This window comes from Diaphorina citri, unplaced genomic scaffold, assembly GCF_000475195.1.
Source record: "Diaphorina citri unplaced genomic scaffold, Diaci psyllid genome assembly version 1.1 scaffold880, whole genome shotgun sequence".
Taxonomy (NCBI): domain Eukaryota; kingdom Metazoa; phylum Arthropoda; class Insecta; order Hemiptera; family Psyllidae; genus Diaphorina; species Diaphorina citri.
Genome location: NW_007378312.1, coordinates 102958 through 127557, shown reverse-complemented (window position 1 = coordinate 127557; position 24600 = coordinate 102958). Strand labels below are relative to the sequence as shown.

General features: G+C 40.0%; 1 protein-coding gene and 3 long non-coding RNA genes across 4 annotated transcripts in view; 1 reads left to right on the top strand and 3 right to left on the bottom strand.

Moving 5' to 3' along the window:
• Positions 1-4447: 4447 nt before the first annotated feature.
• Positions 4448-18562, bottom strand: LOC103512751 (CXXC-type zinc finger protein 1-like). The gene is made up of 15 exons (XM_026826144.1): positions 18493-18562; positions 18162-18292; positions 17642-17768; positions 16813-16939; positions 16368-16549; positions 9768-9910; positions 9382-9610; positions 8715-8915; positions 8026-8130; positions 7181-7339; positions 7008-7148; positions 6269-6442; positions 5317-5493; positions 4683-4853; positions 4448-4630 (listed from the first exon to the last, which is right to left on the bottom strand). The coding sequence occupies exons 1-15, from the start codon at positions 18508-18510 to the stop codon at positions 4448-4450; spliced, it is 2268 nt and encodes a 755-aa protein (XP_026681945.1). The 5' UTR covers positions 18511-18562.
• Positions 15555-16215, bottom strand: LOC113468885. Its single transcript, XR_003392476.1, has 2 exons — positions 15725-16215; positions 15555-15588 (listed from the first exon to the last, which is right to left on the bottom strand). It is a non-coding gene; the product is annotated as an uncharacterized LOC113468885 (long non-coding RNA).
• On the bottom strand, positions 18563-19107 carry LOC113468884. The gene is made up of 2 exons (XR_003392475.1): positions 18841-19107; positions 18563-18641 (listed from the first exon to the last, which is right to left on the bottom strand). It is a non-coding gene; the product is annotated as an uncharacterized LOC113468884 (long non-coding RNA).
• Positions 19108-21776: 2669 nt separating this feature from the next.
• Positions 21777-24600, top strand: part of LOC113468881 — a 4434-nt gene continuing 1610 nt past the window's right edge. The window contains exon 1 of the long non-coding RNA XR_003392472.1: positions 21777-22080. This is a non-coding gene — a long non-coding RNA (uncharacterized LOC113468881). The remainder of the gene's footprint in view (positions 22081-24600) is intronic.

The window sequence follows — 24600 nt, the reverse complement described above, 5'->3', positions numbered from 1 at the left end:
GTCTGTCTGTCTGTCTGTCACTCTGTCTGTTCCCATAGAAGGACTTATCCAAACCTGGTCGACCTATATATCAAATTACACTCTCAATAACTATAAATTACTGCGAACAATTTCGGACCTCACACTTTTACGAAGTTAACGCATCGGCGCCATCTTGCAAACTCTCATTATACGAGTATTTAATGAATCTAGGTACCTACTTTACAACAACAACCGCTTTGAATATTTCCCCTTTTGAATGTTATCAACTTCAATGATAAAATTCTTTTCAAATAACAGGACGGGGTGGAAAGAGGTTAAAGTCTAATTGGAAGCTGATTTCTACTAATTGGACTGTTTTTAGTCCCTCCTCTTTATTATTACAATAGTAATAAAAAGGTATAAGGGACGGACTATTGTATTCGCTTCGGTGTCGTCTGTCTGTCTGTTACTCTGTCTGTTCCCATAGAAGGACTTATCCAAACCTGGTCGACCTATATATCAAATTACAGGTCTTTTTACCAGGATCGCGAAAATGGTGGTGCAAATTTTGTCCAGAAAACCATAAAGCCAAAAAACCAAAAAAACTGTTTTTTGGGGGATTTTTTTCACATTCTCTCACACAAATGAGCTCTGATCTTGAAATTTGTCGCGACGACCTATGAACTCAAAGCGAGCAAGTTTTAGATAACACTCCAGTCGTTAATTTAAGACCGATTTTAGCGTTTTCTAGGTTAAGCAACGCCGAGGAAGGCCAATAAATGGATGGATGATGACTTCAGATTTGGATTTTTCACAACTTTTTACGTAGGAATCGACCTTTTATTCATAATTTTTACCCAACTGCAACTGCTCCATTTTAAAGGATAGTATGGAAGAATTTCCTATTTTCCTAGTGTGAAGGTATGTTCCTATGTATATCAATGGTCAATGGTTAGGGGAGTAGGAAGGTCTAGATATTAGGTACCTAGTAGGGAAAGAACCTATTGTTGCTCTTCTGGTCGTGTTTTGAGGAGAGAGAGAGAGCTGAAAGAGAGAGAGAGAGTTGAAAGAGAGGGAGAGAGAGAGAGAGAGAGCTGAAAGAGAGAGAGAGTTGAAAGAGAGGGAAAGAGAGAGAGAGAGAAAAACGGTGTATATATATTTTTTTTTTAGATGTTATAGAGGGAACTGTTTACTCTGTTAAGGTCTTATCGTTACGAAATAGAAGAGAGAAGAAAGACAGGATAGAAGAATGTTAGCCGTTCCGGGAACAAACCTTCTCCGTTCACGATAAAACCCACAGCGGGATTCGAAACCGCGACCTAACACTTACCCTTCAAGCTAACTAGCCAAGCTGTTGTAGGTATCAAGTAAATTGAGATCTACAAAAACAATACTTTCTCATTACCTTGTATAGGTTCCCTATACGTAAGGGTAATAGAAAGTAAAAAGCCTTCAAAAGAAATCCAAGCATTGGAATCTACTGAAATAAAATTGTAATGCAAAGGATGATGATCATGTTTTTTTTTTTACAATTTTAATTTGCTTTCATTAGCATTGCTAGGTATTTTTTCCTACCCATTTTATTGCATTAAATAATACTGACTAAACAAAACAGACATAAAAAGCATTTGGAGCAACCTCTCTCTCTCTCTCTGTCTCTTTCTCTCTCTCGTTCCCTCCCTCTCTGTCTCTCTCTCCCTCCCTCTCTCTCTCTCTCTCTCTCTCTCTCTCTGTCTCTTTCTCTCTCTCTCCCCCCTTATTCAAATTAATACAAATTAATAGGAGAGAGCCATCCCCCAAAAAGTTAGAGAAATAGCTTAGGGGATGAAACCATGTATAGTTTTTTAAGAAAAATAAATGAACAATTCAATTCAATTCAATTCTCTCTCTCTCTCTCTCTCTCTCTCTCTCTCTGTGTCTCTTTCTCTCCCTCTCTCTCTGTCTCCTTCTCTCTCTCTCTGTCTCCTTCTCTCTCTCTCTTTCTCTACCAGCCTATCTCCCTCTTACTCCATGTGAAATCTACCGAAGGGGTTTTCTCTTCTTTTTACTTTCTATTACGTTACTAAAGGGGACCTAATTGGTGAATGTGCGATTAAGCCAAATCGGGAAAGGGTTGGACATTATGCCTTTTAGTATCCCTAAGCCTGAGTCCACATGAAATACATGATTTTTTTTAGGTACCTAGGTAGGGTAAGTGTACCATTTATTCGCCCACCTAAAAAACGTACCATTTATTGGTACACCTGTTGGTCTACGCCATAAGTCCTGAACTGGACGAACTTTTTCAAGATCCAATTTCATCAAAAGAAAGGGCTTAAAGACTGCTATCGAAACAGTGGTATTCCAAAATTGTAGTCATAAAAACAAAAATTAGAAAAATAAATGTGGGCAGGTGGGCCAATAAATGGTACACTTACCCTACTATACAAAATAATACCTCGAAAACGGTTTGTCGTAGGTACATACCTACATATTTCATAAAACACTGCAATGCAGAAAATTTAGGACAGTTTTCAGTTTCCATTGAACACAGATACAGCCATTTTAAAGTCAATCTGTTCCAAATTTTCTGCACGTCAGTGTATTGAAATTAAAATGTAAAAGAAAGTCGGAAATACACATTGCGCTTGCGTAACCAGGAGGAGTTTAGGATCCATTATGCATATGGATTTTAGGAAAGCACTAAAAGGAATCCCTAATCATTAAGGTACGACTGTGCATTCGGCCTTAAACAGATTTAAACGTTGCTTAACTTCAGTGAACATTATCACTAATGTTTATTATTATTATTATTATTATTTTTAATGTCCCTCTAGTTGCGTAAAGATTCGTATTCGTATAAGATTAATCTGACTTACAGGGCTCTGTTTGCCCATACACCTAAGCCTCGGAGTGGGCTTTTTGTGAATGGACTATGGAGTTAAGCGGAATGAGTAATGTAGAATAGAATAGATCTTGTTTATCCTGCCCGAATAGGACTGAAAAGTCCCTTTACCCCAGCAGTCTAAACAAGGTCTCGTATATTTGATGGGTTAAAGAATAATACATACAAATAACAGTTCAGTAAAAAGACCTTGCTTAACTATAAAAAAAAAGAAAAAAAAAGAAAAAAAGATAAAGAATAATGGCCTTATAGAATATGATTACAGTCATTGAAAGAAACGACTGCGTTAGTAGAGAGTTTTTGCAGCCAAAATTAGCGTCCCGTTAACTGAACTCTTTAACGTTATTCGACGAAAACTCGTTTCTGCGTATGTGCAGAAACGAGTTTTTGTCTAATTACGTTCAAGAGTTTGTTTAATGGGACGCTAAATTTGGTTGCAAAAATTCTGTATTAACGTTTGACTCCCCTCACCAGATAAATAACAGGTGGAAAAGGAAAATGGATTCGTTGAATTTTTAGTTCTTTACGAAACATGATTAATGTCTCACCTTTTATTTTACGTATTCGTTGGAACGTCTAAACGTCATCAAATTAAAAAGTTGTAAAACGTCGACCCCGCCGGAAATCGAACCGGGGACCAATAGGAAGAATGGCCTGGTGATGGAAAAGTTCCTTGACATTTGACAAGTTGTAAAAGAAAAGTGGGAGTGTTTAGAATTTTCATATGTTCATTAGGAATACCACTTACAGGTGTTAAAAGACCCTTGTCTTACCTTATTGAAACATTTCTCCATATGTTTGATAGCCGCCCTGGTGTGTACTTCATGTCCACATGTAATACAATAGATGGAACTCTCCTCTCCTCCCTCCTCCTCTTCCTGAAAGCAATAAGAAGCGTTAATATGTCACAATGCTTGAATCGATTTAATTTGATGTTTGATGATCACTGCAGCATCTGGCGGGGTAAAAGTTTTTTCGGCTCTGTGCTTTGGAATTCGGGGTGCACTCAGCCTCTTGAGGACAATCAAGTAAACTACCTTTAATCGAGTAGCGACATGTGGTGGCCATTAACCAGTGTAAAAAGATGTTTGAAGTATGTAAGGGAAAATTTAATGCAAAGGAGGCACTTAGATGTACTACTATATGATATCCATAAAAGTTGTGAAAAGGCTCTGCTTCAATAAATTCCAAGAATTTCATTTGATCGATCGATTGATTAAGGTGACTGTAGATTGATTGATAGTTTTCAGACATAAAAGAAGAAACCCCATACCTGATTCTTCACACTAGTTATCAATCACAGCTCGTTTGGATCTCTCCAGAATACTATCAGTTCCACATGTCTCTTGTCTCGTTACCTGATTCAATACACATACCTGATTCTTTCGACCACTAGTATCAATCACAGGCTCGTTTGGATCTCTCCAGAATACCTATCCAGTTCCACATGTCTCCTGTTCTCTTACCTGATTCAATACACATACCTGATTCTTCACACTAGTATCAATCACAGCGCGTTTGTGGATCTCTCCCAGAATACTATCCAGTCCACATGATCTCTTGTCTCGTCTTACCCTGATCAATACACGCATACCTGATTCTTCACACTAGAGTATCAATCACAGCTCGTTTTGGATCTCTCCAGAATACTATCCAGTTCCACATGTCTCTTGTCTCTTTACCTGATTCAATACACATACCTGATTCTTTCACACTAGTATCAATCACAGCGCGTTTGGATCTCTCCAGAATACTATCCAGTTCCACATGTCTCTTGTCTCTTACCTGATTTCAATACACATACCTGATTCTTCACACTAGTATCAAATCACAGCGCGCGTTTGGATCTCTCCAGAATACTATCCAGTTCCACATGTCTCTTGTCTAGTTCTCGGAGAATGTCCCGGACCCCGGTCTGAGCGGCTCGTACCTTCTCCAGCTGAGCGGTGTTATTCAGCTCAGCCTGACAGGGCGTGAGACCCCACTCTTGTAGACGAGGCGGTAGTACCTGACCAAACAGGGGGAAGAAATTAGAACCCACTTGGGTCTAGTTTTGTCGAGGTTGAAAAAGAGGAGAAGGAGAAAGAGGAATGGGAGGGAGAGCAGAAGGAGAAGAGAAAATGAAGACGAGAAGAAAGAGAAGGAGAAACATATTGTACATAAATAGACGGTATCGATCCGAAAAACAAAACAATTCGTAGGCTTAGGCTAGTTTAACAATAGGGTGGAGTTTTACCACCGTGGAATGTCTCGGGATTGAGTTCAACCCGAGGTTGACCCCGGTATTAAGTATAGTAAAATCCTCGTTTCGTCTCAATCCCGAGTTGGTAAACCCCAGCATTAGAAGAAGAAAGCCAGCCGTTCCGAGAACGAATGTTATCTGATTGGGATAAAGTTCGCCCCAGGCGGCAATCGAACTTGCGACCTAGATTTTGAATACCTAGATTTAAATTCCGAGTCTGGTAACTTACCTGATAAATCCGGTTAGTCGCCATTTTGAGGCCACAAGAGTCGGAACAATATTTCGAACCATCCCTGGCTGGATTAACACACTCGGGCCCTACACATTGGTTAGTGACGGGGCTAGAATCTTCGTCACTACTTGAATCGGCCCTCTTGCGACGGCGGGTTGAAGGCTGCTTGATTTTCTGAAACATGACCCCACAGAAACACAATGGGTTAACAAGAGCTGGATTTAACCTCCGTAGCCGAGTGGGTATCACACTAGCAGGGCTGTATTGAGGAGGGGGTCGAGGGGCCCTCGAGCCTAATTCTTCTCCTTTACTATACGTCAGACTCCGAAAAATTGGGGTCGAGGGGGTCCGGCCAACCCTCTTCTCGACAAAATCCTGGATACGGCCCTGCACACTAGGCTTTCACCACAACGGAGGTCCCGGGTTTGATTTCCGGCAGGGTCGGAGTTTTTTTCAACTCTGTGTTTGGAGGGGGTGCACTCAGCCTCGTAAGGGCAATTGAGTAGTGACGACTGGTGACATAACCAGTGTAAAAAGATTATTGAAATGGAAACTGATTGCAAAGGAGGCACTTGATCGTAAGGGCAATTGAGTAGTGACGACTGGTGACATAACCAGTGTAAAAAGATTATTGAAATGGAAACTGATTGCAAAGGAGGCACTTAATAATGCTGTGATACCCACTAAAGTTGTAAAAAGGCTTTGCTTTACCACAAAACAATACAATTACAATATGGCATGCTTTCTACGCAAAAGTTTCTTATTACTGGATATTTCTTGCAGTGTCTCATAAGGCAAATGTTGTTCATATGGCCTAGACCTCCAAACTTCCTCATATCAGAACATGCCACACATCTACCGCAATCATCCCCATGATCACAATGACTACACTGACCACATGACTTCGCGTGACGTGACGTGATGGTAGTATGTTTCTACGTTTACTTACCACTGGATATTTCTTGCACTGTCTCATTAGGCAAATGTTCTTCGTATGGCCCAGACCTCCAAACTTCCTCATATCAGAACACGCCACACATCTACCGCAATCATCCTCCCGATCACAATGACTACACTGCCCGCAACGCTTCCCCTTGCGTCGATGATAGCTGCGCTTTTCTGGCTTTTCACCTTAAAAATGAAAAATAAAAAGTAAATTGAGGCAGCCTAATTCTAGCATTAACAAGATACACATAACAAGCTTTACACAAGACTACAGATTCAGCAGGGAATAAAAATGTGACTTTTTTAAGTCATTGTACAAAATTTCTCTTTGGACTAGTTTGGACTGGCAGCAGGTGTGGTGGTGCTATTATATCCAAACTAGTCCAAAGAGAAATTTCGTATGTGACTCAAAAAGAAAAAGTCACATGATAAAATACGACTAGACTTACTCCAAGATTTCTGGCGTGACTTTTTCTTCTCCTCCTCATATGCAAAGTCTAGTAAATGGTTTCTTCAAATCAAATTGATCCCAAGGGCAAGGAAAACCTAGACCCTTGACAAATGGAGTGTGCCTGAAGGCATGTGGATTACACATTTTCATCAGTAAATGGTTTCTTCAAATCAAATTGATCCCAAGGGCAAGGAAAACCTAGACCCTTGACAAATGGAGTGTGTCTGAAGGCATGTGATGTGGTCCAATCCACTCGACCCCTGTTTATACGAATCTAGAATTCAATACTCACCTCAAATTCGCTAACTTTCGGCTCCTTCCCATGTTCTGGGCATATGACTCGTAATCTCTTACAGTAGGTTCTGTTAGCAGGATTGTAGAAGTCACAGAACATATTGTTTAGGCATGTGATGTGGTCCAATCCACTCGACCCCTGTTTATACGAATCTAGAATTAAATACTCACCTCAAATTCGCTAACTTTCGGCTCCTTCCCATGTTCTGGACATATGACTCGTAATCTCTTACAGTAGGTTCTGTTAGCAGGATTGTAGAAGTCACAGAACATATTGTTACCGTCTATTCTTGTCTTGTAGATGGAGCCGAACGAAGCTTGACTTTCATACTGGACAAATAGAATATGATTACAGTCATTGAAAGAAACGACTGCGTTAGTAGAGAGTTTTTGCAGCCAAAATTAGCGTCCCGTTAACTGAACTCTTAAACGTTATTCGACGAAAACTCGTTTCTGTGTATGTGCAGAAACGAGTTTTTGTCAAATAACGTTCAAGAGTTTGTTTAATGGGACGCTAATTTTGGCTGCAAAAATTCTCTAATAACGTTTGACTTTGAACAGAGAAATAACAGGGGAAAAGGAAAATGGATTCGTTGGATTTTTAGTTCTGTACAAATATAAGAAATATTTCAAAACCTCAAGGGAAGGGGGGAGAAATGGAAACCACTGGTAGAAAAAAAACCGATATCATCCCCAACCTACCTCAAAAACCAGCTGTGGCACATTTTAGAAAGCTCACCGGGCACAAAATATTATAGGGTTAGGTTAAACACAAAAAGGAGCATTATTTTTCATTGTCGTGGCTTCTGAATAGAATAGAATAGAATATACCTTGTTTATCCTGCCCGAATAGGACTGAAAAGTCCCTTTACCCCAGCAGTCTAAACAAGGTCTCGTATATTTGATGGGTTAAAGAATAATACATACAAATAACAGTTCAGTAAAAAGACCTTGCTTAACTATAAAAAAAAAGAAAAAAAAAGAAAAAAAGATAAAGAATAATGGCCTTATCTTACCTTATTGAAACATTTCTCCATATGTTTGATAGCCGCCCTGGTGTGTACTTCATGTCCACATGTAATACAATAGATGGAACTCTCCTCTCCTCCCTCCTCCTCTTCCTGAAAGCAATAAGAAGCGTTAATATGTCACAATGCTTGAATCGATTTAATTTGATGTTTGATGATCACTGCAGCATCTGGCGGGGTAAAAGTTTTTTCACCTCTGTGCTTGGAATTCGGGGTGCACTCAGCCTCTTGAAGACAATCAAGTAACTACTTTAATCGAGTAGCGACCTGTGGTGGCATTACCAGTGTAAAAAGATGTTTGAAGTATGTAAGGAAATTTGATGCAAAGGAGGCACTTAGATAGTACTACTATGATATCCATAAAAGTTGTGAAAAGGTTCTGCTTTAATAAATTCAAGATTTCATTTGATCGATCGATTGATTAGGTGACTGATAGATTGATTGATAGTTTTCAGACATTAAAAAAACCATACCTGATTCTTCACACTAGTATCAATCACAGCTCGTTTGGATCTCTCCAGAATACTATCCAGTTCCACATGTCTCTTGTCTCTTACCTGATTCAATACACATACCTGATTCTTCACACTAGTATCAATCACAGCTCGTTTGGATCTCTCCAGAATACTATCCAGTTCCACATGTCTCTTGTCTCTTACCTGATTCAATACACATACCTGATTCTTCACACTAGTATCAATCACAGCGCGTTTGGATCTCTCCAGAATACTATCCAGTTCCACATGTCTCTTGTCTAGTTCTCGGAGAATGTCCCGGACCCCGGTCTGAGCGGCTCGTACCTTCTCCAGCTGAGCGGTGTTATTCAGCTCAGCCTGACAGGGCGTGAGACCCCACTCTTGTAGACGAGGCGGTAGTACCTGACCAAACAGGGGGAAGAAATTAGAACCCACTTGGGTCTAGTTCTGTCGAGGTTGAAAAAGAGGAGAAGGAGAAAGAGGAATGGGAGGGAGAGGAAAAGGAGGAGAAGAGAAAATGAAGACGAGAAGAAAGAGAAGGAGAAACATATTGTACATAAATAGACGGTATCGATCCGAAAAACAAAGCAATTCGTAGGCTTAGGCTAGTTTAACAATAGGGTCGAGTTATACCACCGTGGATTGTCTCAGGATTGAGTTCAATCCGAGGTTGACCTGGCTATTAAGTATAGTAAAATCCTTGTTTCGTCTCAATCCCGAGTTGGTAAAACCCAGCATTAGAAGAAGAAAGCCAGCCGTTCCGAGAACGAATCTTATCTGATTGGGATAAAGTTCGCCCCAGGCGGCAATCGAACTTGCGACCTAGATTTTGAATACCTAGATTTAAATTCCGAGTCTGGTAACTTACCTGATAAATCCGGTTAGTCGCCATTTTGAGGCCACAAGAGTCGGAACAATATTTCGAACCATCCCTGGCTGGATTAACACACTCGGGCCCTACACATTGGTTAGTGACGGGGCTAGAATCTTCATCGCTACTTGAGTCTGCCCTCTTGCGTCGTCGGGTTGAAGGCTGCTTGATTTTCTGAAACATGACCCCACAGAAACACAATGGGTTAAGAAGAGCTGGATTTAACCTCCGTAGCCGAGTGGGTATCACACTAGCAGGTCCGTATTGAGGAGAGGGTCGAGGGGCCCTCGAGCTTAATTCTTCTCCTTTACTATACGTCAGACTCCGAAAAATTGGGGTCGAGGGGGTCCGGCCACCCCCCTTCTCGACAAAATCCTGGATACAAAGAGTCGGAACAATATTTCGAACCATCCCTGGCTGGATTAACACACTCGGGCCCTACACATTGGTTAGTGACGGGGCTAGAATCTTCGTCACTACTTGAATCGGCCCTCTTGCGACGGCGGGTTGAAGGCTGCTTGATTTTCTGAAACATGACCCAACAGAAACACAATGGGTTAAGAATAGAATAGAATAAACCTATTTTATCCTGCTGGGATAGGACTGAAAAGTATCTTTACCCCGCAGTCTAACCAAGGTCTCATATATTTTGACTTTTTGACATATTATGGGGAACACATATTTCAAATAGACGGCTTTAACCTCCGTGACCGAGTGGTATCACACTAGGTTTTCACAACGGAGATTCCAGGTTCGATTCCCCGCAACACCAGCGTCAGAGTTTTTTCGACTCTGTGTATGGAGTTCGGGGTGCACTCAGCCTCGTGAGGACAATTGAGTAGCTACTTTAATTGAGTAGCGACGACTTACGACATAACTAGTGTACTGAAAGATGGAAATTGATTGGAAAGGAGGCACTCAGTAATGCTGTGATACCCACTAAAGTTGTAAAAAGGCTCTGCTTTACCACAAAACAATACAATAACAATATGTCATGCTTTCTACACAAATGTTTCTTTCCACTGAATATTTCTTGCATTGTTTCATAAGGCAAATGTTGTTCATATGGCCCAGACCTCCAAACTTCCTCATATCGGAACATGCCACACATCTACCGCAATCATCCCCGTGATCACAATTACTACACTGACCACATAACTTCACGTGACGTGATGGCAGTGTTCTATGTTTACTTACTACTGGATATTTCTTGCACTGTCTCATGAGGCAAATGTTCTTAGTATGGCCCAGACCTCCAAACTTCCTCATGTCAGAACATTTTTTTCAAAAACCCCCCATAAAAAAATTTTAAAAAAAAAAAAAAAAAAAAAAAAAAAAAGATAGAGGGAGCTATAATAACTGAGCTAGGTCTTGTAGTCCCGAAATCGAAGAGAGAAGAGAAAAGTTCCTTATGACATTAGCATAACAAGCTGGCCCTTTTTACTTGGTATCAGTTGGCTTTTCACCTTAAAAATGAAAAATAAAAAGTAAATTGAGGCAGCCTAATTCTAGCATTAACAAGATACACATAACAAGCTTTACATAAGACTATAGATTCAGCAGGGAATAAAAATGTGACTTTTTTGAGTCATTGTACAAAATTTTTCTTTGGACTAGTTTTGACTGGCAGCAGGTGTGGTGGCGCCATTATGTCCAAACTGGTCCAAAGAGAAATTTCGTATGTGACTCAAAAAGAAAAAGTCACATGATAAAATATGACTAAACTTACTCCAAGATTTCTGGCGTGACTTTTTCTTCTCCTCCTCATATGCAAAGTACAATTTTTTCAAGTGGATGCCCTTTGCATTTGACCTTTGCTATTTCTTTAGCAAGGGATATTTCAGGCTGGTATCCTCTATGTTTAATGAAAAATAGGTAATACCTTCCTAATACAAAAGTAATACCTTGGTGTGCAGACTGGCATCTTGTTTCCTGCAACGGTCACAGAAGTACTGCTTGATGTGTTTCGACTCTCGCTTGCTCACCCCGATACAATCCCCATGATACCATTCCTCGCAAGCATCACAAGCTCTGAAAAAAAAGGGAATGATTTATATTAAGCATCTTGGAATAGATGGCTTTCATAGATTAGTGGAAGTACAGATGGGGTCATTGTTTGTCGTCAGCCTCTTAATCAGCTTTAGCTTTTACTTACTTAATCCTTGTTGGAAAAAAACTAACATTTTTATAAGCCATATACCTAACAGGGTAATAGCATGTACATAAATAAAATGTTCAACACAAAGGAATACTTACATCATGAATCTTGATGAGTCTGAGGAACGACAGATGCAATATTGCTTGTTTTCATCTTCATCTTGCTTGAGCAAGGTGGCAATTTTTGACTTCCTCTCGGGCAATTGAAATTGTCGAGCTATTTCCTCTTTCTGAAAAAAAGCCATTAGAAACATTAGTGTTCTTCTTTCACTAAACCTTATCCCATTTCTATAGGGGGTTCTCATTTTCATCTTTCATTCTCCTTCTCCACAATCCCCTATTAGTATGCTTGGTAATATCACGGAAATACCAACAAACAATTACATATTAGATCTATTGAAAAAGGAGACTATTTTATATCAAACTTACCGATAATTTTCCAGACATGATGCCTTCTTTGCTTTACAGTTTAATAGTCTACGGCCTAGGTATCAAGGTAGTTTAGATTATCGAGTCCAAAGTTCAGAGGTGATTCCTATCATAGGAATCCTTTGATCTTGGGCCGTTATAACTTTTTCCACTTGGATACTGTTATACAGCATAAAAAAGGAAGAAAATATAAAAAATACAAGGAAAAGGCAAAAGAAAATCGGTAAAAAGTACAGAAATGTAAAAAAAAGCTTGCACTTTGCACAAAAATTGAAAAATGCTGAAAATTTGAAATGTCGCGGTCAAAGTTCAAGGAGGTGCAAAAGAGGGGAGTACGCAGTGAATCTCAAAAAGTGAGGCCTATCACGCCGCGTTCACACGAAACAAATTTCGTTATATTATACAGCGTGTTCATGAAAAGACTTCCCCTTAATGATTGGTCAATGTTTAGAGCCCAATCTTTCTGCCCATACTGGCGGTTCATTGTACTGAAGGCTGGTCATGCGTAGTCTGATTTGTCTCTCCTGCTCCATTAACTCATCCAGCTTCAGCCACTGAAATAAATACCAACAGAAAAGATAATTGAGCAGTTGCGCTTACTTTGGGTGATGTTTCAAAGTCATAGAGCAGGAAAAACGAGGACCAACTGAATTTTTCTTTTTCTTCTACGACTTCTAGATACCAAGATACATCGAATTCAAAAATACCGGTAAATCGTGAAGTTTGACGTCACGGCATATGCTACCGTAGGCGATGACGTCATAATTCATGACTCTCGCTTCCTTTGTTTGTGCGCAAGCGTTTCTGCGCATTTTGACGTGAAATCTGACGTCACAAGTCTCTTTTTCATTAGAACGGCAATTAAAAATTGAATTTTCGACCTTTTAAAGTGAGCTAGGTCTTGTAGTCCCGAAATCGAAGAGAGAAGGAAGAGAAAGCCCAAAACGTGTTTTGACACTAAAAACTGACCATCGAAAATTTGACCCGATTACATTACTTTCCTTCCTATAGGATAAGAAAAGTAAAAACCTGGCCCTTTTTACTTGGTATCAGTAATTCCGTCCCAAAAAAGTGGTTTGATAGGAGGGAACTGTAACTGTTAAGGTCTTAGCCGATCCGGGAACGAATATTATCTGTTCAGGATAAAATTCGCCCCGGGCGAGAATCGAACCCACGGCCTAGAACTTATAAGGTAGGCGCGCTACCAACCAAGCAAGCTAACTAGGCTGGCATCAACAGAATAGAACGCGTTTTTTTTAAAAGAGGTTTGATAGAGGGAGCTGTAACAACTGAGGAGTAACTATTATATTTGGATATCAACGTGTTTTATAGGAGGGAACTGTAACTGTTAAGGTCTTATCGTCCCGAAATCGAAGAGAGAAGGGAGAGAAGGAAGAGAAAGCCAGCCGATCCGGGAACGAATATTATCTGTTGAGGATAAAATTCGCCCCGGGCGAGAATCGAACCCACGGCCTAGAACTTATAAGGTAGGCGCGCAACCAACCAAGCTAACTAGGCTGGCATCAACAGAATAGAACGCGTTTTTTTAAAGAGGTTTGATAGAGGGAACTGTAACAACTGAGGAGTAACTATTATATTTGGATATCAACCACGCGCAACGTTGCTTAACGTACCTGTCTCACTCGTTCCATATCTATTTCAGCGCGTCTTAGTTTCTCCCAGCAGTAATGCTTGACGCAATGTTTCTTAGAGGCACGACAGAACTCTCCGGTCAGAGAAAACACGTTAGTTACTAGAGGACAACCACACACCTGACGGAGAAACAAGAGGTATTTATGTAAATAATTAATTTATTACACTGTCAAACTGTTTGGGCTTTTGGTGGAAAGGGAAAATTCGCCCTGGAAGGGAATCGAACCAGTGGCCTAGCGCTTACAACGCAAAGGCTACCAACTAAGCTAACTGGGTTGTCTTTGTCAAGTAAATAAAAAAATGACATACACAAAAAGCCCACCCTAAGGCTTAGGTGTAGCGGCAACAGCACCATTTGGTGGGGTAAGCTCATTTTCCACTTATTATTTCATTACAAACGTTAGTTACTAGAGGACAACCACACACCTGACGGAGAAACAAGAGGTATTTATGTAAATCATTTATTACACTGTCAAACTGTTTGGGCTTTTGGTGGAAAGGGAAAATTCGCCCTGGAAGGGAATCGAACCAGCGGCCTAGCGCTTACAACGCAAAGGCTACCAAGCTAACTAGGTTGGCTTTGTCAAGTAAATAAAAAATGACATACACAAAAAGCCCACCCTAAGGCTTAGGTGTAGGGGTAACAGCAGCATTAGTTGGGGTAAGCTCATTTTCAACTTATTATTTCATTACACATTTTCATCAGTAAATGGTTTCTTCAAATCAAATTGATCCCAAGGGCAAGGAAAACCTAGACCCTTGACAAATGGAGTGTGCCTGAAGGCAACAGGGGGGAAGAAATTAGAACCCACTTGGGTCTAGTTTTGTCGAGGTTGAAAAAGAGGAGAAGGAGAAAGAGGAATGGGAGGGAGAGGAGAAGGAGGAGAAGAGAAAATGAAGACGAGAAGAAAGAGAAGGAGAAACATATTGTACATAAATAGACGGTATCGATCCGAAAAACAAAGCAATTCGTAGGCTTAGGCTAGTTTAACAATAGGGTCGAGTTATACCACCGTGGATTGTCTCAGGATTGAGTTCAATCCGTGGTTGACCTGGCTATTAAGTATAGTAAAATCCTCGTTTCGTCTCAATCAGAAGGAGAAACATATTGTACATAAATAGACGGTATCGATCCGAAAAACAAAGCAATTCGTAGGCTTAGGCTAGTTTAACAATAGGGTGGAGTTATACCACTGTGGATTGTCTCAGGATTGAGTTCAATCCGAGGTTGACCCCGGTATTAAGTATAGTAAAATCCTCGTTTCGTCTCAATCCCGAGTTGGTAAAACCCAGCATTAGAAGAAGAAAGCCAACCGTTCCGAGAACGAATGTTATCTGATTGGGATAAAGTTCGCCCCAGGCGGCAATCGAACTTGCGACCTGCTTATAATGCTCGGGGACACACTTCTGCCCAGGACTACGAACTGCGTTTACACTTGTTTCAAGTTCAACTCTTAGATTAAGGAATCTGGTAGATTGCTTAATGTAAGAGCTAAACCAAGTTCAAACTCACATTGTGGTCTTGGCCATTAGAGACCAAAAAGTTAATCACACCCACGCCCTCCTGTTTACCAGGCAAGCGTCGCATTTTTCGCTGAGTAATCAGCTTCACTTTCAAGCCTTCAGTACAGTATCCACTGTCCGAACCTCCGTGATGATTTCTCTTTGGATCACGCAAGTCGCGTTCACACTTTATTCATTTTCGCCGATCGCGGTTCCAACACTCGAAAAGGATAGTCTCATCCTTTCTGCTACGTTAAGTATGGACTACGTAGAAAGGCACGGGATAGGCCAGTTAGTACAGGACTTGGGAATGAAAATAATAAAAAGAAAGATGGCTTTAATCTTCGAGGAAAAGAGCTAAATAAAAACCTCATTTCAAAAACCAAGTTCAATCTTTAGGTATCCGTTTATTTAAAACTAATTTAATACCTGCTTACATAATATATTTTTCTTCATTATTACCTAGGTGGCTTTAATCTTCGAGGAAAAGAGCTAAATAAAAACCTCATTTCAAAAACCAAGTTCAATCTTTAGGTACCTATCCGTTTATTTAAAACTAATTTAATACCTGCTTACATAATATATTTTTCTTCATTACCTATTCTTACTTTAAATTTACATACATCCTATACACACGCCTTGAGAAAAAATTCAGACTCCAAGTTACTGACAGTCGCGGGACTATACGTACACTTCCAATGTGCAAGAGCCCACAGGCATTTTAAGCTTAGGACACCCAGCACCGCACCGAATAGGCAGCCTAGTTATCTGGGTTGGTAGCGCGTCTGCCTTGTAAGCTCTAGGCCGCGGGTTCGATTCCCGCCCGGGGCGGATTTTATTCTGATGGGTTAATGTTCGTTCACAGAACAGCTGGCTTTTTCCTATCCTGTCTTCCTTCTCTCTTCGATTTCGGGACGATAAGACCTTGGCAGTTACAGATCCCGCTATCAAACCTTTTTTTATTATTATTTTTAAATCTCTCTCGGAATTCGGAATTTTCCTCTTCTGGAGCTCGTTTCCAGTCTTCTCATTAAGTGTAGCTATGATCATCTTCAGCCTGTTTCATTTTATCCATAAGCTCGTGGTTGTACGTTGCCCAGACCTCCAAACTTCCTCATATCAGAACATGCCACACATCTACCGCAATCATCCCCATGATCACAATGACTACACTGACCACATAACTTCACGTGACGTGACGTGACGTGACGTGATGGTAGTATGTTTCTACGTTTACTTACCACTGGATATTTCTTGCACTGTCTCATGAGGCAAATGTTCTTAGTATGGCCCAGACCTCCAAACTTCCTCATATCAGAACATGCCACACATCTACCACAATCATCCTCCCGATCACAATGACTACACTGCCCGCAACGCTTCCCCTTGCGTCGATGATAGCTGCGCTTCTCTGGCTTTTCACCTTAAAAATGAAAAATAAAAAGTAAATTGAGGCAGCCCAATTCTAGCATTAACAAGATACACATAACAAGCTTTACATAAGACTATAGATTCAACAGGGAATAAAAATGTGACTTTTTTGAGTCATTGTACAAAAATTTTCTTTGGACTAGTTTGGACTGGCAGCAGGTGTGGTGGTGCCATTATGTCCAAACTAGTCCAGAGAGAAATTTCGTATGTGACTCAAAAAGAAAAAGTCACATGATAAAATACAACTAAACTTACTCCAAGATTTTTGGCGTGACTTTTTCTTCTCCTCCTCGTATGCAAAATCCGGGTCCTCCTCGTAGTGACTTCTGCTAGAGCTTGCTGCTGCCTGCTGACTCAACTTGGCTTGAAACTTGGAACTCACCTTTAATTCAAATCAAGTCAATTATTATGTAGGTATTTATTGTTTAAATACAAGTTCACACGTCCTCCTCGTAGTGACTTCTGCTAGAGCTTGCTGCTGCCTGCTGACTCAACTTGGCTTGAAACTTGGAACTCACCTTTAATTCAAATAAAGTCAATTATTATGTAGGTATTTATTGTTCAAATACAAGTTCACATGAAGTAAAAGTATGAAGTAATACAAGTAAGTATTTGTATGAAGTAATACAAGTTGCTAGGTAACAAAATGAAAAATAAAAACATTCATCTTCTTCTTTCTTCTTTTTTTTTTTATCTTCATTAGCTCTTTTCCCATGGTGAGTGAGGGTAAGCTTTTTTTTTGTCAGGCTCTTAATCAGCTCTAGGGTGATTGCTTTAGGGCTGACAATTGGTTTTAGCTACAATTTTTTCAAGTGGATGCCCTTTGCATTTGACCTTTGCTATTTCTTTAGCAAGGGATATTTCAGGCTGGTATCCTCTATGTTTAATGAAAAATAGGTAATACCTTCCTAATACAAAAGTAATACCTTGGTGTGCAGACTGGCATCTTGTTTCCTGCAACGGTTTTCAAGTGGATGCCCTTTGCATTTGACCTTTGCTATTTCTTTAGCAAGGGATATTTCAGGCTGGTATCCTCTATGTTTAATGAAAAGTAGGTAATACCTTCCTAATACAAGAGTAATACCTTGGTGTGCAGACTGGCATCTTGTTTCCTGCAACGATCACAGAAGTACTGCTTGATGTGTTTCGACTCTCGCTTGCTCACCCCGATACAATCCCCATGATACCATTCCTCGCAAGCATCACAAGCTCTGACGACTCTCGCTTGCTCACCCCGATACAATCCCCATGATACCATTCCTCGCAAGCATCACAAGCTCTGAAAAAAAAGGGAATGATTTATTTTAAGCATCTTGGAATAGCTGGCTTTCATAGATTAGTGGAAGCTGGCTTTCATAGATTAGTGGAAGTACAGATGGGGTCATTGTTTGTCGTCAGCCTCTTAATCAGCTTTAGCTTTTACTTAATCCTTGTTGGTAGATTAGTGGAAGTACAGATGGGGTCATTGTTTGTCGTCAGCCTCTTAATCAGCTTTAGCTTTTACTTAATCCTTGTTGGAAAAAACCAACATTTTTATAAGCCATATACCTAACATGGTAATAGCATGTACATAAATAAAATGTTCAACACAAAGGAATACTTACATCATGAATCTTGATGAGTCTGAGGAACGACAGATGCAATACTGCTTGTTTTCATCTTCATCTTGCTTGAGCAAGGTGGCAATCTTTGACTTCCTCTCGGGCAATTGAAATTGTCGAGCAATTTCCTCTTTCTGAAAAAAAGGTCATTAGAAACATTAGTCTTCTTCTTTCACTAAACCTTATCCCATTTCTATAGGGGGTTGCCATTTCTATCTTTCATTCTCCTTCTCCACAATCCCCTATTAGTATGCTTGGTAATATCACGGTAACACCAACAACCAATTACCTATTAGATCTATTGAAAAAGGAGACTATTTTATACCAAACTTACCGATAATTTTCCAGACATGATGCCTCCTTTGCTTTACAATTTAATAGTCTACGGCCTAGGTATCAAGGTGCATCTTCATCTTGCTTGAGCAAGGTGGCAATCTTTGACTTCCTCTCGGGCAATTGAAATTGTCGAGCAATTTCCTCTTTCTGAAAAAAGGCCATTAGAAATATTAGTCTTCTTCTTTCACTAAACCTTATCCCATTTCTATAGGGGGTTGTCATTTCCATCTTTCATTCTCCTTCTTCACAATCCCCTATTAGTATGCTTGGTAATATCACGGAAACATGAACAAACAATTACATATTAGATCTACTGAAAAAGGAGACTATTTTATACCAAACTTACCGATAATTTTCCAGACATGATGCCTCCTTTGCTTTACAATTTAATATTCTACAGCCTAGGTATCAAGGTAGTTTAGATTATCGAGTCCAAAGTTCAGAGGTGATTCCTATCATAATAGGAATCCTTTGATCTTGGGCCGTTTTAACTTTTTCCACTTGGATACTGTTTTACAGCATAAAAAAAAGGAAGAAAATATAAAAAATACAAGGAAAAGGCAAAAGAAAATCGGTAAAAGGTACAGAAATGTAAAAAAAAAAAATTGCACTTTGGCAGCTTTGCACAAAAATTGAAAAAATGCTGAAAATTTGAAATTTCGCGGTCAAAGTTCAAGGAGGTGCAAACAAGTGGAGTACGCAGTGAATCTCAAAAAAAGACAATCAAGTAACTACTTTAATCGAGTAGCGACCTGTGGTGGCATTACCAGTGTAAAAAGATGTTTGAAGTATGTAAGGAAATTTGATGCAAAGGAGGCACTTAGATAGTACTACTATGATATCCATAAAAGTTGTGAAAAGGTTCTGCTTTAATAAATTCAAGATTTCATTTGATCGATCGATTGATTAGGTGACTGATAGATTGATTGATAGTTTTCAGACATTAAAAAAAAATGGCCTTATCTTACCTTATTGAAACATTTCTCCATATGTTTGATAGCCGCCCTGGTGTGTACTTCATGTCCACATGTAATACAATAGATGGAACTCTCCTCTCCTCCCTCCTCCTCTTCCTGAAAGCAATAAGAAGCGTTAATATGTCACAATGCTTGAATCGATTTAATTTGATGTTTGATGATCACTGCAGCATCTGGCGGGGTAAAAGTTTTTTCACCTCTGTGCTTGGAATTCGGGGTGCACTCAGCCTCTTGAAGTACTTCATGTCCACATGTAATACAATAGATGGAACTCTCCTCTCCTCCCTCCTCCTCTTCCTGAAAGCAATAAGAAGCGTTAATATGATATGAAATATATAAGACCTTGTTTAGACCTGCGGGAGTAAAGGGACTTTTCAGTCTCATTCTGGCAGGATAAACAAGGTATATTCTATTCTATTCTATTCTATTCTATTCTATTCTATAATATGTCACAATGCTTGAATCGATTTAATTTGATGTTTGATGATCACTGCAGCATCTGGCGGGGTAAAAGTAGGCAAAAGAAAATCGGTAAAAAGTACAGAAATGTAAAAAAAAGCTTGCACTTTGCACAAAAATTGAAAAATGCTGAAAATTTGAAATTTCGCGGTCAAAGTTCAAGGAGGTGCGAACGAGTGGAGTACGCAGTGAATCTCAAAAAGTGAGGCCCATCACGCCGCGTTCACACGAAACAAGTTTCGTTATATTATACAGCGTGTTCATGAAAAGACTTCCCCTTCCTTAATGATTGGTCAATGTTTAGAGCCCAATCTTTCTGCCCATACTGGCGGTTCATTGTACTAAAGGAGTTGCCAGTCTAATTTGCTCGTCTGCCTTGTAAGTGCTAGGTTTTAGGTTTGATTCCCACCTCTGTGTACATTATCCTCAATAGATAGGTATATAAGGGTCGTAAAGTTCGTTCTCGGAACAGCTGCCTATCTCCTATCCTCACCTCATTCCCTTCGCTTTCGGGACGATACCCCATAGCCAGCCTAGTTAGCTTGGTTGGTAGCGCGTGCGCGTCTGACTTGTAAAGCGCTAGGTCGCGGTTTTGATTCCCGCCCGGGGCGGATTTCATCCTCAATGGATAAGGTTCGTTCTCGGAACGCTTGGCTTTCTTATCCTGTCTTCCTTCTCTCTTCGATTCCGGGACGATAAGACCTTAGCAGTTACAGTTCCCTCTATCAAACCTTTTTTTCAACTTCTCTTATAGGATAAGAGGGAAAATAAAAACAAGTCAAAAAATATTGAAATTCTGGAGAATCAGTGTCATTATTTTTATTTCAAGTTATTCTTACAAATAAAAAGTTACTATTTTTAGGTAATACTTAATTTTAGAGTATTAAATTAGGTAGGTAAAAAGGTTTTGGGGGGAAAAAATAATCAAGCCTAAGGAATGTGTATAGAGGACCAGAAATTTTTTGGATAGCCTGTAACATCATATCGATTTTTGTTTCCCGAGTTTCTGATTAAAAGGAGAGCAAAATTCATTTTCTGTACTTTAATTTATTAATTCCGTATATTTCCACGACCTTTAAGTGGTGGTTATAAACAGAACTAGCTAGGTTAAGCCTAATTCATACCCAGCACCTCAATTTCCTTTTCAAATTACAAAGTGGAAAAGGACATGAGGTCGGTAGGCGTGCGAACGTCAAAAACTGAACGTCTGTCCTACACGAAACATGTCCTACACGAAACACATTTACGCGGTATGTTTTTTTTTTTTTGGTCCAAATTTCTCCAGCCTCCAAAAAGGTTATGGAACTTTTACTGTTCGCCCTGTAGGTTTTTTTTAGAAGACTTGAACAAAACACAATTAAATTTTATACGGGAAAAAAATCAAAGTTTAAAATAATATTCTATTACCCCCGGGGCCACTAAGTGGGTTAAACTCAGTTCAAGCTTTTATCTCGTTTTATTCAGATAAACTCACTTTCTGGCCCACGGCCTTATAATGCTCGGGGACACACTTCTGCCCAGGACTACGAACTGCGTTTACACTTGTTTCAAGTTCAACTCTTAGATTAAGGAATCTGATAGATTGCTTAATGTAAGAGCTAAACCAAGTTCAAACTCACATTGTGGTCTTGGCCATTAGAGACCAAAGTTAATCACACCCACGCCCTCCTGTTTACCAGGCAAGCGTCGTGACCACTACATCACCGAGGCAGGTCTTTTAAGCAACCCAACTTATTGGTCAGTTATATAATGGGGTCTAGTCATCTAATGGATCAGGTGCATCATGTCTTCTGACGAAGTGTTTCGCACATCAAAGCGTTTACCCCTTCATGTGAGTTTAATTCAGATAAACTCACTTTCTGGCCCACGGCCTTATAATGCTCGGGGACACACTTCTGCCCAGGACTACGAACTGCGTTTACACTTGTTTCAAGTTCAACTCTTAGATTAAGGAATCTGATAGATTGCTTAATGTAGGAGCTAAACCAAGTTCAAACTCACATTGTGGTCTTGGCCATTAGAGACCGAAGTTAATCACACCCACGCCCTCCTGTTTACCAGGCGAGCGTCTCGACCACTACATCACCGAGGCAGGTCTTTTAAGCAACCCAACTTATTGGTCAGTTATATAATGGGGTCGAGTGGATCAGGTGCATCATGTCTTCTGACAAAGTGTTTCGCACATCAAAGCGTTTACCCCTTCATGTGAGTTTAATTTTATTACAGTTCTGTTGTAAAGTAACTTCCCGTGTTCAATCTAGTCTTGAGGGCTAGTTTTCCTATACTAAGGAATAGAAAAACCATCCCTCAAAACAACCCTTTAGGGTTTAAGAAGATGTTTAATAGATATCACCCTAAACCCCTATTCCAATAGGACCAACCAACTCTTTAGGGCTCAAGGAGATTTCACCAATGACTTAATGAGAGATTTTACTAATGGGAGAATTTTTAATCACCCAAAAAGGAGTTTTTAATCATCCAAAAAGGAGTTTTTAAAAACTCCTGTTTGGATCATTAAAAATTCTCCCATTAGTGAAATCTCTCGTTAAGTCATTGGTGAAATCCACCATCAATCCAATAGGGTTAATTAACTTCAGTGTCAAAGTGAGGCCCCGAGCAAAGTAGTAAAAAAAAACAACAGTTTTTTGTTGTCTGTTATAAAGAATGTAATCGTAAGAAATGCAGGAGTAGTCACTATCGTAATGATATAAAATAAAAAAAAAACAATATTCAATATTAAAATAAAGGTAATGTACGGGGGAGCAGAGTGCGATTCATTCAAACCACATACCACACAGCTCCTGACATGATGAAAAGGGGGGACAAGTGAGTAGTAGTATTTTCCTTTTGGAAACTGAAATCTTGGATTTCCTGGGGTAAGCCGTATTTTCTTATGTGACTTTTTTGAGTAATCATACGAAATTTCTCTTTGGACTAGTTTGGACTGGCAGCGGGTGTGGTTGCGCTATTAGCTAACGGTCAGCAAGCGTGTTGTCACAACTTGGAAACAAAAAATGTAAACAATAGTGTAAATCAAATGGAACAGCATGCAAGCGTGCTTATGCAACTTAAACCATAAGCTTACGTCTAAACTAGTCCAAAGAGAAATTTCGTATGACTAAAAAAAAAAAGTCAAATAATACGGTTGTACTGAACTATAGGAAATCCAAGATGGCGCGCCATCAGAATCGGTTCCTTTTCCGAAAGTTTCCGAAGATGAAAAATACACCTATGCTGGGGTTTACGAACTCGGGATTGAGACGAAACGAGGATTTCTCTATATTCAATGAAAAGGTCAACCTCGGATTGAACTCAATCCTGAGACAATCCACTGTGGTATATTGGTATAAGTAGGGCCATCGGCTTTAATAAACGCCCTTGGTCACTGCGACCTGGTTAGATCTTTTGTGACAATCCACGGTGGTATAATTCGACCCTATTGTCAAACCTGAGCTTACGAATTGCTTTGTTTTTCCGGATAGGTACTGTCTATCTATGTACATTATGCCTCTCCCTCCCTATTCCTTCTCCTCCCCTTTTCTCCTCTCCCTCCCATTCCTCCTTCTCATTCCTTCTCTTCCTCATCCTCCTATGAAACCTGAAGCTTCGAAGGGCTTGGCGAGAGGGAGGGAAGGGAATGACTTTTTCTCTCTCTTTCAAAAGGAAAGCAGCAAAACAGGCTAGGCTCGGAAAACGAAGAGAAGGAGGTAGAGAGAAGTAGAAGAGAAACAAGTAGAGAGATGGGGAGGAAAGAAAAGGAGGGAATAGAGAAGCAAAGGGGAGAGGAGGAGGAAGAGGCAGAGAACACAGTAGGAAGGGAAAGAAGTGGTAGAAAAGGGAGGACAAAAAGGCGAGGAGAGCAAAAAAAAAAAGTGTGATACAAGAGAGGAAAGGGAAGAAAGTAGAGAAGAAGAGGAAGAAAAAAGGAGGAAGAGAACGAGAAAAAGGGAGAGAAGTATAGAGGGGAAATAGATTGATTGGAAAAGCCCCCTCCCTCTCCCTTTTAATTTCCAATGCTAGCTAGATACCATCAAACTTTTGTTACGAGTAGGAAATGTATAGGAATAGTTTTGCTATTTGTTAGACATAGGTAACTATACTTTCAACTTTTACTAGGCGTATATTGATTCTAGATTTCTTTTTTACTATCCACGGGGCGTTTTTAATTGGAAAAAAAACATGGCTAAATTCCCTTTAGAAACGAGCTCTTTTACTTTTTAGCTTAGTTCCGTTTAGAAACAGGGGGAAGAAATTAGAACCCACTTGGGTCTAGTTTTGTCGAGGTTGAAAAAGAGGAGAAGGAGAAAGAGGAATGGGAGGGAGAGCAGAAGGAGAAGAGAAAATGAAGACGAGAAGAAAGAGAAGGAGAAACATATTGTACATAAATAGACGGTATCGATCCGAAAAACAAAACAATTCGTAGGCTTAGGCTAGTTTAACAATAGGGTGGAGTTTTACCACCGTGGAATGTCTCGGGATTGAGTTCAACCCGAGGTTGACCCCGGTATTAAGTATAGTAAAATCCTCGTTTCGTCTCAATCCCGAGTTGGTAAACCCCAGCATTAGAAGAAGAAAGCCAGCCGTTCCGAGAACGAATGTTATCTGATTGGGATAAAGTTCGCCCCAGGCGGCAATCGAACTTGCGACCTAGATTTTGAATACCTAGATTT